This window comes from Mus pahari, chromosome 1 (assembly GCF_900095145.1).
Source record: "Mus pahari chromosome 1, PAHARI_EIJ_v1.1, whole genome shotgun sequence".
Lineage (NCBI taxonomy): Eukaryota > Metazoa > Chordata > Mammalia > Rodentia > Muridae > Mus > Mus pahari.
Window position 1 is genome coordinate 123,175,112 of NC_034590.1, and position 15,097 is coordinate 123,190,208.

Below are 15,097 nucleotides of genomic sequence, written 5' to 3' on the forward strand. Positions count from 1 at the left end.
TTTTTTTTTTTTTTTTTTGAGACCACATTTTACTTACACAGAGGGATCCAATAAACAGGTATCCAGATATCAAAGTGGCGGAAGGTTCTGGGTTGAAGTAGGAAGAGTAGGAAGCTGACACCAAAATGCCGCCAAAGCTTGCAAGCACCAGGGCACACAGTAGCTGGATGGTCTGCAACACCCAAGGCAGGGACTTCAGGACCATGATTTAAGTAGACGCAAAGGATTATTTGAAAACACACTGACTTACAAAAGAATTTAAAATATGTTGTTAATTCCTATATTAAAGAGGGAAAACTCCACAAGGAACAAATAAGCCTATTCTAAGAGAAAAATTCAAAGTTTACCTCTTTTATTTTGTGGAAGGCTCATTAAACCCAGGAAGTGATTATGTGAACATTTAATTCTGAAAAAAAAAATCTACTTCACAAAAACATTTCCTTTTGGAAAAGTCACTGGGAAAAGTCGTCTGGACTAGAGCCCAGTTAGGTGAGTATAGGGAAGGGAGTCCCCATGGGAATCTCAGTGCAGGCATCAGCTTCCACCGAGAGCCGTTGAGCATCACATTTCTGGCGCTGTCACTCATCCATTTTGTCATATGATTTTAAGAATCATTGTGACTTTTATGGTGGCAGTTGTCAGAGTAGTTTCCATTTATTTAAGGGTGTCTGCATTCTAAACAGTATTCATCACATCTTTGTAACCGATGAGGATCACGAGGGAATTGAGTTGTACAAACTTGCACAAATGTCAAAACTGGAATGTTGTTTGACCAGATATTCATACTTTTATTCACCGCTTAATCTATATTGTAATTAACACACAGTCAACATTACCCAAAATTAAGATAAGTCATCTATTACCACAGTTCCTCATTGAGTACCCGTGCACCAAGAGGCAGGCATGAAGCAAATGATAGTGGCTCTGGTAGATTCTTATATCTTCCATGTGTCATACAAAGTCAAGTTCCATGCCAACTGAGATAAAGTATTATTAGAACATGTAATCAAGGATGGGGTCCATTAAGGATAGAGATTTGTGATTAAGTTGATGGGAGATGTTGGAACAGAATAGAAGATTCAGAAGAGAACTCATATGAATATAGCCATCTAATATTTAACAAAGTGTCCTCAACAAATGGTGCTGGGGAAATCCACATGTCAAAGAATGAAGCTAGATCCCCATCTCTCACCTGCACAAAAGTAATTCAAAATAGATCAAATTTGTTAAGGTAAGGTCTGAGGCTTGGGAACTTGTAGAGCCATATAGGAGGAAAACGTCAAGATGCAAGGATTTCATGAAAAGAAGGCCGATAATTCAGATAACAATGGGAAGAATTGACAACATTGCATGGGATGAAACATATCTGTCTAGTAGTGGAAACAAACATGAGAGTGAAGTGACAGTCTGATAAAATGGAAGAAAGCCGTTGATGCCTATGTATCCTATGAGGAACCTCAAAGCTTAAACACTAAGAAAACCAAGTCAACCAGTAAGTAGGCTAGTGAATGGAATAAACAGTTTCAAAAGAAGAAATACATAGAACAAACAAACATTAAAAATATCATTCAACATCCTAATGTCTAATTAGGGGAATGTAAATAAAAAGTGATTTCAGATTCCTTTTCATCCTAGTCAGACTGGTTATTATCCAGAAAACAAACGACAACAGAGCTGATGAGGATGTGGGAAAAGAGGAACTATCAAAAGGGAATATAAACTAGTGTGGCCACTGTGAAAATCAACACTGGTTCCTCACAAAACCAAAGCTAAAGAAGAACCAGCATATGCCCTGATGATGATTCTTGGGTATTTCCCCAAGGAAATCAAAGTCAGCATACCATGCAGAGGCCTGCACATCTAAGCTCATTGCTAAACAATAGCCAAGGCACGAAACCAGTTAGATGTTGTCTTAGTCAGGGTTTCTATTCCTGCACAAACATCATGACCAAGAAGCAAGTTGGGGAGGAAAGGGTTTATTTGGATTACATTCCCATACTGCTGTTGATCACCAAAGGATGCAGGACTAGAACTCAAGCAGGTCAGAAAGCAGGAGCTGATGCAGAAGCCATGGAGGGATGTTCTTTACTGGCTTGCCTCCCCTGGCTTGCTCAGCCTGCACTCATATAGAATCCAGGACTACCAGCCCAGAGGTGATCCCATGCACAAGGGGCCTTCCCCCTTGATCACTAATTGAGAAAATGCCCCACAGCTGGATCTCATGGAGGCATTTCCCCAACTAAAGCTCCTTTCTCTGTGATAACTCCAGCTGTGTCAAGTTGACAGAAAACTAACCAGTACAGATGTCTACCAGCTGATAGGTAGAAAAAGAAAATGTGATTTTTACACACAATGAAATTTTATTAAACAATAAAGAAGAAGAAAATAATGCCATTTATAGTGAAATGGGTAGAACTAAGGAACATCATACTAAGAAAACTAAGACAGGCTCAGCAAGATAAACACTTTGTTTCCTCTACTATGTAAAATGTATGTTTAAATATATACATGTGCATATATACATGGAATATGAGAATGGAAGAAGAAATGGGAGGAGGAGAAGTGGTCCAAGAGGTAGGAGATAAGAGAAAACAATGGAAGAAAAAAGGCAAATGCCATGCTTTCTTTCACATACATAATCTATAGTTGTGTACTATGTATACACACACACACACACACACACACACACACACACACAGGATAAAAATGCAGAAGGAGACTATTCGAAAAAGAAAGAAAACCAGCAAGAGGATGGGAAGGAATAAGGAATATAATCAGTAGGTAAACATGATTATATATTTTATACATTTTATCATCTGTCTGTCTGTCTGTCTATTGGAAGCAGTGGTAGTGATATAAGGGCCAAGATCTTGGTATGAAGATAATGAAATAGTCACCTAGTAGCATGACATGAATTTCTGAAGAGAGATTCCAGGGGTGAGAAGAAAGCTAAAAGACTGATTGATCTCAGAGTCCCAAGAAACAAAAAGACAATTCTAATTGTCTTTTCAATGATATGGGGCAAGGATTGCTGAAGGAGTGTTTTCAGGAAACAATGAGCTACTGGCTAAACAAAGAGAGAGGCATTCGAGAAAATAAAAGGGATAAAGAATCTAATAGTTAAGCTTTAAGATGTAGTAATGAGATATGCTGTTCTAGCAAAGTGGCTGTGGTAAATTATTTCTAAATTTCTTGACTTCACTAGCCCCAGTAGATTGACTAGGTTTCTAGTAGCAATCATGATTGCCCTCCTGCTGAGTAGGCCTTAAGTGCCAATAGACAGCTGTTGGTTGCTACTGACACACGAGTGTCACTTATTTCACCTCTATGCATGGCTTGCTATGTTAGTAAGTGTTATGGCTATAGGTGTTGCAGTTGTATAAAACTATTTAATTGTTTCTTTTCCTTGGCATAGAGTTTTCTGGAACCATGGAAGATACACCAAAAGTAAGAAGTTTTCATATACAGCTTGAATCGTCTGGGTGTGAAGTGTCTTCAGCTGTAAGAACGCTCCCCCAAGCCCCAAGAGGCAACCAAGAGGCTATATTAATTATCTATATTAGAGATACTTAGGCTACCCTGCCCAACTATTTGAATAGAAGTTTTAATTCTATTTCAATCAAACATATTTTAAGAGGATAGAATGGTGTCAATGGATCCTGAACTGCAGAAGAGGCATTTAGGAAGGTGTCAGGAGCCATCTAGGAAAGATTGTGGTGTATGCAAGTGAATTTTCTGGAGATGGCCCACCATTTTGCATGGCCTGGGATAGGTGAGCTCTGAGATGCAGTGTCCTTAGAAACTTCATTCCAGGATTGCTTCTTGTTGTTGATATGCCTTTCCTGTCACACTTAGCCTAATGATTCTGGACAATTAGCCCACCCTATTGGGCAAATTTCCTGCAGATCAATATGAAGATGTGCTTTCATTTAGTAATGTTGTGTAGATGAATTGATGGTTTCACAATCTCTGATAATGATTTTATAGAACTCTTAAATTGATACAAGTAATCTCAAGCCCTCTATAGAAGAAAGATACAAATACAGCTCTATAAACCTTCATGTGTCACAGGCTAATTGCACTAGGATAAGAAAGCAGGCTTGAAATAAATTTGTGATCAAGAAAAAGCATTCATCATAGGTCAGGTTGAAGGATGAAGCCACATGTGTGCACTATGATAAAGCAAGGCCATGTTAAACTGTTGCTTTGGACTTATAATGAGCTTACAGAATGAAACACTGCTTTGAACTTAGTATCAACATCCTTCACTAACTCTCTTTTTGTGTTATCTATGAGGTAATTTTATAAAGAACTATTACCTTAGAAGATATTAGAAGGCCAGAGAGAAATAATAAAGTGTAGCATCTGGGGCTCTGCCCACCCAGCTCCATCCACCAAATGCATGCATGCACATGTATATGTGTATGTGTATATGTATGTGTACATGAATATATGTATATATGTATACATGTATATGTCTATACATGTATGTATATGCATTTATATGTATCTCTTTGTTTATAAGCACGTACATAATACGTGTGTAAGTATATGTGTATGTATGTATGTATGCATTCATGAACACTTGTGAAATTATTGAGACAGGTAGTTGGGCCCAGCCAAAGTGTGTGTCTGTGTGTCTATGTGTCTATGTGTGTGATTGAATTCTTCCTTTCTTCCTCTTCTTTTCTCTCTGTCACAAAGGGTTAATTAACTCCTAGCCTCTCACCTGGACAGGAGGCCCTTGAGCTAGAGAGAAAACAACCCTATTAACAAAGTTTGCTTCTTAATGTCTTGCTGCTACCAGTAAAAGTTAATTTTCAGAAACCAGCAGCTTTTAGCCACAGAATAACAAGAGAGAGTTATGTTGCCAGAGACCATCAAGAGTAACAAGGCTCGAGGTCATCAGGCTTTGGCCTTTGTCTGACTTTGATCTCAGTACCTGTGATGCAGGGAAGGTTCCCAGCAGGAAGGTTTCTGAAGGTGGGAACTAGTAGGGATTGAGTCTCAGCAGGAAGTATTCGGAACCCTTGATGAGTAGGATCCTGCCTATAAGGGATGTTGATGCTGATGTCTTACAGATACTCATGTGTACACAGAGAAACATGTGTAGATGAAAGCAATTTAGATGGTGTCATCTCAAAGTGTTTGAAAAACAAAACTCCAAGTAAAAAGACCTAACTTAATCAGACTAAATAATATCATATCTTTAAGTCAGAAATCTCCACTGATCAGACACTAATTTCTTAATTATGCAGTCTTCTGGTGGAAAAGTGCAAGTGGCTTTAGTTATTTTAAGTGAAGGCCCAAGGAGGGGATAGTTTCCCACTTCATTTCACATTCTGGTTTGTTTGTGGAATCAGTCAAAACAGGTCAAGGATGCTTCCAGATTCACTATAGCTTTCTAGTCTGGACACATTCTTAATGTCTCTTCAACATTCTCCTTCTAATGAGATTGACTTACTCCAAGGACTGTGGCTTCACTAGGCACACCAATCAGCAGGTCATCTTCTTTTTCATGTGTATGTCCAGCTTTCTCTCTTTTGTGGATAATGATGTCCTTTGGAAAGCAGTCCCACCCAATGCTCTTGGTGCCAAGCTGTAGACGCATGATGCCAAAGATGCTAGAAGAGGCATTGGACTCAGTTAGTCCCCAGGGTTTGATTCACAGACACCCACAGGCACCAGGGTCTGCAGGGAGTGAAGAAAGATGGGTTTGTTTGTTTGTTTTTTAGGTAAGAATTGAGTACATTCAGGGTGGGATGACCATGGTCTGGCTTGCTATTTTATAAACAAAACTGGATATGGCTTTCAGGGAGAGCATAGGATAGACTGCACTATATCCATGACAGGCAAGAAACATTCTATTGGGGAAAATTGCAAACATTTCCAGGAACTCCACAGTTAGGAGATTAGTAATCCAAACAGATTACCTGCAGCAGAGCGTATTCACCTCACTGCCTGTCCCCCAAAGTCTTTACTTTCAGCCCCCTCTCTCTGCCTCTCATACCTCTGCTTCCCCTATCTTACAGTCTTTTATCACATCTCCCAGGACATCACACCGAAGCTAGCTTTATGCTATCCAGTCCTCCACTCTTCATTTTCTCTGCATTAGATTATTGAGTAAGTGCTTTCCAGTTTATAAAAAGTGCATGTCTAATCCAAAATGTGCCCTTTGCTTCTACTAGCTTAGTAACTATCAATATAAACACTTAAGTCACATTGCATTTCAGGCACTAGAATATTAAAGCTCTTAATCCTTCAAAGAGTCTTATCTCCTAGATGTTATTAAGTCTATTTCATATATTAGCAATCCAGGACTAATAAGTTCATTTCATTAAAAGAATGTTTTAAAAAGCACGTACCTGCTGCATCTCGTGTTTAACACACCGTAGCAAATATAATTATTGTTAGTCTATGTTTGTAGAACTTGCAGGTACTTGAGCTATGTCTTCTGCGCCGAAAGATCTTGCAATATTTCTTTCTATGTGACATTAATTCTCCTCATTTGCTTTTTCTTTCTTCCTAATAATATTAACAGCTCCACTCAAGAAACGAACAGTCCTTCACCAGGTCAACAGAATCAAAATGAACCCCAGATTCTTATTACCAGTGGGGCAGATGGGGATGGCACTGCAGTGGAAGCCAAATGTTGGTTGTATCTGAAGCATTAGCTGTCATTCATGAGTTCAAAGTCTGTCCCTAGGAGTGGCTGTGATCCTGGGGAAGTGTGGTATAGGTATCTCTTTCCAGAACTGCCCCGATATCGGGGAACCTGGATTTCGACTTGATCTTTGTTGCTAAGTATATCAACACAATCCCCTTCAGGTTCTCATTTCTTTCTTGGATTTGCCAGGTCTCATATCCAAGAACTATAGCGCATGCTTTCTTCTAAGCTCTGTGATAGGAGCTGGATGCCACGTTGATGCTCTACAGCCTGTTAACATCATGTGCATTTATTTCCTGTTATTTTTAAATTGACTATTTGTTAAAAACAGCATATAACAGTGTCTACTAAAATGAAATATAGTTTGCATGAATCAAAATGTTCCTGACTCCCCAAGTCACCAGTTTCAGTCTCCTCTTTGTTCCTTTTCTCCTCTCTTCAGTTCTCTCTCCTCTTTATGTATGATTTTACACAAATTATAACACTGTACAAATGGTCATTCCAACCATTTAGAATTCCTATCAATCTTTGACTAATTACAATAACCTTAACTATAAAAGGTAAATGTTATATTCTGACATGCCGCAAACATTGTTAAACCTCAACAACAAAATCTTAAGTGGAGTAAGGAAGTCAGATTCTGTGTGGTTCTACTTATGAGGTACCCCTACTACTCAGTTTTGTAGAAAAGTAAAATGGTGGGGTAGTGGTGGGTGAAGAGCAGTTGTTTAGTGGATTGTCATGGGGGTGCCAGGCATGAATGAACCTGATGCCACTCAATCACATGCTTCCAGTCGTTAGAATGCTACAGTTATGTAATTAGATTTTTAACTGTAATTAAAAATCCAAATGATAAATTCAAATGAATGCATTTCATTAGACTGAATGTATAATCGTGGTCATTTTGGTTCCTTTTATTTTTGTTATCACAATACTGTAAGAAACACCTGTGCACTTTAAAACACATAGAACTTGTTCTTATTTTATATATTCAATTATCTATTTATGATAGCATATAGAGATTTATTTCCTGAATTTAAGCTATTCTTAAAATATGGCTATTTTGGAAGGGACTCTACATAGTGAAGTTTCTTACATTTTATAGTATGTCTGGCAATTGACACCATCACCTCCCAATCCAACTATGCTTTGTCCTTCAGCATTCATTATGTTCACATGAAGTGGGAATGGCAATCAGCTTTCAAAAGGGTTCCAAAATCTCTTCTATTCAGGCAAACACCTCTGCGAACAGTACTTTTCTGGGTTGCAGTGTTAGATTAGAACCATAGTTTCCAAATCCAACATTTTCTCAAATCTCAGTCTTCCTTGAGAACATGATTTGTAAGACTAAGTGGCAAGAGTGGGGAAATTAAGGGAACTAACTATAGAAGGCCGTCACTTCAAATCTCAATTGATCCAAAGGTGCTTTCCTTTTTGACAAGTAAGTAAACTGAGGCTTCAGATGGGCCTCACCAACTATTGCAAGTGGTCAACAGAAAAGACAGGATGAAAATCCATTTCCCAGGCTGTCTATTTAGAGCACAACCTCTCCCAGTGGTTCGATTCCAACCCAAACTTCCTACCTGTTCTCACAGCCCTGTCCTGTGTGCTGTAGCTCCTGGGCCTGCTTACTCTGCTCCCGGGAGAACTCAGACTCGACCTCTCACCAGCTGTTTCCTCCAGAAGTTGCACTGTCTGCCTTTGACACTCAGGCATTTTGTGTGCTTTCCCCAGAAGTATCCGTGACTACACAGGATGTGACTTTGCAGTAATTACAAGTAGTGGGAAAATGAAAAGCTGCTCTGCTTCCCCTTTCTGAAGTTTGAGGTTTGGAAAAATAGCACAAAATAAAATCATCTCACGAAACAAATGTGGTCCCAAGTAGGGAACGATTCCTTGCATTTCTATATTGCATTAAGTCTGTCCCCTTCTGAATGAGAGATATAAGAATTCACTATCTGACTGTTATAGAATTAATGAGGAAGGGAGTAAGGAGTTTATGAAAATTAGAGTTATTGGATTTGAGAACATTTGGACCTGAGAGAGCTTATTGATATGGAGCTAATTTCCAGCTGGTTGGAAACCACTTTTAAAAGAGTAAACCTCAGTAGCAGCTCCCAAGGGTAAAAATACTTGTTTCTTCCAATGGAGTCTCACTGAATATACAAACCACACTTAAGGGACAAGACGGCCATCACAAAATGAACTCCATGGTAGTTTTGGAGATGTTTATCTTATAATGTTTTGCTTGGTCACTGTTTTTTTTTTCTTAAACCTTAACTTGTATTTTGCTTATCCTTACAGCATCTAATTTTCTGGTTTTCTGGGTTTGTTGGTGTGTCTCTCTGCATGTGTATGCGTTTCTTGTGATTTTTCTCTTTTATTTACTCTATTTTTCTGTTTGCTTTGTTCTATTCTGGTTTGTTTGTTTACTGGCCTGTTTGGCTTCTAAAGAGAGAAAGATGTGGAGTTGGAAGGGTGGGGAGGTGAAGATCTGGGAGGAGGAGGAGGAGGAGGAGGAGGAGGAGGAGGAGGAGGAGGAGGAGAAACAGCAATCAGAATATACTGTAGAAAAGCAAATTTCTATTTTCAATAAAAATATTTTTAATAAAAATGAAGTATTTCTCAAAATAGCTCCAAAATAAGTTAAAAACAAAAACAAGCAGAAATCCAACCCATACCTGTTGCATAAAAGTCTAAAAGAGGATGGCCTATAAGATGACAGAAGTAATTAGAAGAGGAATACTATAGAGAGGAAGAGAAAGATGGAGATTCCAATGCCATGGTAGATGTTCATACACTACTAGTGTACTTGAAGCTAAAACTGTTATTGATATAAATCAGCATGGCTCCAAGAAGTTCTGAGCAGACAAACCACCAATGGTCAGGGTTTATGTGCGCTGTAAGCATGACTTTGTTTCAAACCTGAACATAAATGAATTACTTTGATTTGTTTGTTTTGTTTAGTTTTAATTCCACGTGATAGCATGAACCCTTTATTTGTAGTCTTGCTTTCTGTGGTTTCATCATCCACAGTTCACTACAGTATAAAATGTTCATAGGTAGTTGTCAACACAAAGATTTGTTAGTTTTAAGTTTCCATTCTGTGAAGTGTGGTGAAATTGTACCATTAGTGAGACAGAGAGACAGACAAACAGACAGATAGAGGATTCAAGTTAACCGCAGCATATTATAACTGTTCTATGAATGTATAGGAAAAACCCTAGGATATGTGGTACAGAGCCATGCAGTTTGAGACAGCCACTGCTGACTTTGACATATATATTCTGAGAATCGGGTTGGGGAGGAGTGAGCCCAATGTACCTTAAGTATCTAGCCAACTTAAACTTACAGAATAGGGACTTTATAATAATACATAAGGCAACTGTAGAAGTAGACCCAAGTGTTTCCTCTGTTTGACTTCACTGACTGCCTTGTGAAAGCCTAACCAGCCCCTTGATGCTCCTTCACTGTCACCTTTACCATTTCTCATTTGGAACTTCTCAAGTCTTGACTCCAATAAAATCCTTAAAACGTTATTGTACCTCAGTTTACTTTGAAAGTGTCCTTGACGAGTCACCTGCACTCCAGTAGAAGGGCACACAGTGACGAATATTTGGGCAGCACAAATTGGATTTGTTGAGAAAAAAGGAACACAAGGATACAAAAGACACAAAGTTTGGGAGGAAGGGTGATGGGAGGGGTCTTGGAAGAGTGGGAGGAAGGTGAGTCCTATCAAAATACAGTGCCTGAACTTCTCAAAGAATAATAAAATATAGGAAAAAATGCTTCAGATTTCATGGCAACTGCAGACTAAAAGCTAGTTCTCTGGAGAGCACAAACAAACTATTTGAAACAAGTGTATTGTCCAAAATTTATTTCTTAGCTTCAGCAAGTTGAACAGGGTGTAGTGAGGTTGACGTATAAAATAAATGTTGCTGAGGTACACTTTGGACAGAGATCATTTTTTGGAAGGTAAATGTTGACCACATACATGAATAAAAATTAAAAATTTACATGCAACACCTATATTAATAAATCTACTAGGACATTTATTTCCAAAAATGCATGGACTTATTATTGTTTGAGTGAGATAGGGATTTTGCCTGAGCATCATTTAAACATGAAGATGACATTTCATATCAATAAAATGACCTTTTAGCTGTCTGTAATGGCTCACAGCTAAGTTCCCAGAACTTGGGAAGACTTTGAGTATGATGCCAGCTTGGGTAACATAGTGAGCTCTGGGGCCCTATAGTTGGATAGAGAGGTCATAGGCCTTAGAGGAGAAGCTGCTATTAACATTTTGCTAAATTCATATTATGCCCAACTACCTTCTAAATACCTTTGTACCCAGAGTTTGGTGCAGTTCTCACACTTCACCAAAGAAGCTTCTCTTTGTAGTGGCAAAGGCCTTTCATGAAAGCCTGGTCAAAGTGCACAAAGTGCAGGGACGATGTGACTGTGGAGTCCTTAATTTCTTTTTTTTTAATTAATAATTTTATTTCAAATGATATCGCCCTTCCTGGTTACCCCTCCACAAACCCCACCCCCACCCCATCTGCCCTCTCCTCCCTCCTCTTTACCTCTATGAGGATGCTCCTCCACCCACTCACCATCTGTCACCTCATTGCTCTACCATCCCCCTACACTGGGGCATCANACCTCCACAGGACCAAGGACCTCCCCTCCCATTGTTGTCAGATAAGGCCATCCTCTGCTACATATGTATCTGGAGCCATGAATCCCTCCATTTATACTCTTTCGTTGGTGGTTTTAGTCCCTGGGAGATTTGAGTGGTCTGGTTAGTTGATACTGTTCTTCCTATGGAGTTGCAATCCCATTCAGCTCCTTTAGTCCTTCCCCTAGCTCTTCCACTGGGGCCCTGGGCTCAGTCCAATGTTGGCTATGAGTATCTGCACCTGTATTGGTTAAGTTCTGGTAGAACCTCTCAGGGAACAGCCATACCAGGCTCCTGCCAGCAAATGCTTCTTGGCATCAGCACTAGTGTCAAGGTTTGATGTCTGAAGATGGGATGGATCTCTAGGTGGGGTGACCTCAAGATGGCCTTTCCGAATGGATACAGAAAAGATGGTACATTTATACAATGGAGTACTACTCAGCTATTAAAAACAATGGCTTCATGAAACAGGCAAATAGATGGAACTTGAAAATATCATCCTAAGTGAGGTAACCCAGACACAAAAGAACACACACTATATGTACTGCACTGATAAGTGGATATTATCCCAAAAGCTCAGAATACCCATGATACAACCCACTAACCATATAGATCTTAAAGAGATGGATGACCAAAGTGTGGATCCTTCCTACATAGAAGAGGGAACAAAATAATCACAGGAGGTACAGGGAGGGATGGACATGAGAGGGAGAGTGGAAGGGCAGGGAAGAAAAGCTTTCTCTCTCTCTCTCTCTCTCTCTCTCTCTCTCTCTCTCTCTCTCTCTCTCTCTCTNTCTCTCTCTCTCTCTCTCTCTCTCTCTCTCTCTCTCTCTCTCTCTCTCTCTGTGTGTGTGTGTGTGTGTGTGTGTGTGTGTGTATGTGTGTGTGTCAGGAACAGGTATTGGAAAGGACAGGAGAGAAGTATAGAGCATCAGGAAATTGAATAGAAATATGTAGCAGTGGAGGATGGGGAACTGGGGGTAGCCACTAGAAAGTCCCAGACTCCAGAGAAGTGAGTGGCTCCCAGGACCCAATGGGGATAACTTTAGCCAAAATATGCAACAAAGGAGAGATAGAACCTTTAGATACCACCTCCAGTAGATAAGCATGACCCCCAGTTGAGGGATGGGGCCACCCACCCATCCCAAAATTGTTAACACAGAAATGTTCCTGTCCAAAGGAAAGACAGGGCTGAAATATGGAAAAGAGACTGAAGGAGTCCTTTTTTCTTTTTTAAAAATATTTATTTATTTATTTATTTTAGACATTTCCTTTATTTACATTTCAAAGAACACACATGGTATGCACTCACTGATAAGTGGATATTAGCCCAGAAGTTCAGAATACCCAAGATACAATTCACAGACCACATGAAGATCAAGAAGAAGGAAGACCACGTGTGGATACTTGGATCAAAATACCCATGGGAGGAGATACAGAGACAAAGTGTGGAGTAGAAACTGAAGGAAAGGCCATCCAGTGACTGCCCCACCTGGAGTCCTTATTTCTAACGGGGGACAGCTCTAACACAATCTATAGCTGGTCTTTGCTACTTTGTGGGTTTGTCTTTTTCCATCTGTTATGCCCTTTGTTTTCTCCCTTATCACTAGATAGGAGGGGAGGATATGGGGGGTGGAGATACTTGAATCTAATTCCTTTTGTTTCTCCTTTGAGCATGACTGCTAACAAACTGCAACCAATCACTATGAATGTCTGCCAACCATCAACCCCATNTTTGAAGGCCCTAGCATCGAGAAACCCTCTGAAAAGTTCCCAGAATTCCATACATCACACAATCACAGAATCCATCTGCATCTGGAAAAACCATACCTCTTCTAGAGCATCAGTCAAAGCATGACCAAAGCAGCCCCGCATCCCTCTACCTGGGATTGCATTGAAAACACATCCTTATACTTCTATGTGTTTAAAAACAAATCAAAATTCCAGAACTCAAAATGTCACTACAATTCCTACACCCAAAGCTCAAGGAACACCTCAGAAGGAGAGGCAAGATGATTGTAAGAACCAGAGGATCTGGAGCACTGCTATAAATTAGTGTCTTCCGGATAAGACAGGAACATTGCCCCCATGAGCTCTCAGTATCAATGACTGTCTGCACAAGAGTGCACCAGTCAACATTCCAGGACGGATGAGGAAAAACTCTACCCCTAGTTGAGGAGCTATAGGAAGTCAAAGGCTCCTGAGGATGAATGAGTCAATCTTCTTCATAGATGAGCTCCTGCCCAAGTGGTCATCTCTACACACCTGGGTATATGGGAAACACTAATTATAGCCAGTAGGTTTTATACACAAACACATATATGTATCGCAGTAATAACTATGGATAAAACATGGGACATGAATATGAGAGAAGGATGTAGAGGGTACGTGAAAAAAAATTAAAACAGGAGAAAGGGGTAGATGCAGCCAATATACATTGCACTCATGTGTAAAATTCTCAAAATATAAAAGTTAAAAACAAAATGGAACAAAGAAATGAACAAAATGTTCAAATAACAGGACCACTCAGTGGCTCAGTGGGTAAAGATGTGTGTTGTCAAGGCTAATGACCTGCATTGCATCTTCAGGATCCAGATGATAGAAGGAGAATTCTGACTCTTCCTGTAAGTTGTCCTCTCAATATCTCTCTTTCCCACTCCCCCATCTCTCTCTGTCTCTCTGTGTTTCTGTCTCTGTCTCTGTCTCTGTCTCTGTCTCTGTCTCTCTCTCTCTCTCTCTCTCTCTCTCTCTCCCACACACACACACACACACACACACACACACACACACACACACACACACAAGCAACTGTTTTTAAAATGGCTCCAGAAAGGGGCTGGAAAAGTGGATCAACAGTTAATAGTGATTGCTGCAATTGCAGAAGACCTAAGTTGGATCTCCCAAGACTGGCATCAGATTAGATCTCAGGCCTCCAAGCATCATTATCTCAACCCAATGAGGCCCCAAAGCTAGGAACCCATCTGGCATGTTTAGAGTATGGAGTCACAGTGACCGTGTGAGAATTGATATGTTAAACCTCTCTGGTTCTGGTATTTGTTGTGTAGCAATAATGAAACACATGGACCACAGAGCAGAAGGCCCTGATTTTGAGTTCCTTTTGTTCTGAGTGTGTTGGACAAATGTCTACCATTTCCACAAACAGGAACAGACTCATATCAATCTTCTCACATGCTCCCTCTGTGGCCTCTGTCCAGAGCTGGAGTTGAGGAGAGTTCTCCTGTGGTGTGAGGAGAAAGAAAACTCATATACTACCTCAACAATTTTCTCATTTTGTTTGGGATTGAGTCTTTGTATGGCACAGACTGGCCTTGAACTTATAGAAATTCTCCTGCCTCCGCTTTCCAAATGCTGGGATTATAGAGATCTGAAGTCCTTACTTCAGTCTTAATCTCATGGTCTCTTAATCGTTAAACTTTGTTTATAGGTGGATACAGAAAAATCATTATTTTTATTATTTCTTTTTGTGATTATTTCTTCTTGAGTGCATGGTGTTGCTTTTTATAAATTGCTATGTTCCTGCCTACTAAGAACAAGGAATGTGTGACTGCTTCCTCTAGTTACAGAAGTAAGGGTTAGTACTGTCTGTAGAAAATTTAAAACAAGATATTTTCCTTTTAACATTCATATGTTGGTGATTCTTAACAACACTGATAATAGCAGACTCTTCTCCAAAAAGAAAAAGAAGGAGAAAGAGGAGGAGGAGGAGGGGGGGGAGGAAGAGAAGGAGG

At 39.8% G+C, this 15,097-nt stretch overlaps 1 protein-coding gene across 3 annotated transcripts in view; it reads right to left on the bottom strand.

Moving 5' to 3' along the window:
• Ms4a7 (membrane spanning 4-domains A7) overlaps positions 1 to 8,390 on the bottom strand; it is a 13,899-nt gene extending 5,509 nt beyond the window's left edge. For 2 of the 3 annotated variants that reach the window (XM_021214072.1, XM_021214081.1), the window contains exons 1-3: positions 8,251 to 8,390; positions 5,465 to 5,624; positions 38 to 172 (exon numbers count right to left, since the gene is read on the bottom strand). In XM_021214072.1, coding sequence (XP_021069731.1) covers positions 38 to 172; positions 5,465 to 5,611 — 282 coding nt within the window. In that variant the 5' untranslated portion in view covers positions 5,612 to 5,624; positions 8,251 to 8,390. Of the gene's footprint in view, positions 1 to 37; positions 173 to 5,464; positions 5,625 to 6,570; positions 6,672 to 8,250 lie in introns of those variants that run through there. The other variant, XM_021214066.1, reaches the window with a different exon arrangement.
• Positions 8,391 to 15,097: the final 6,707 nt, after the last annotated feature.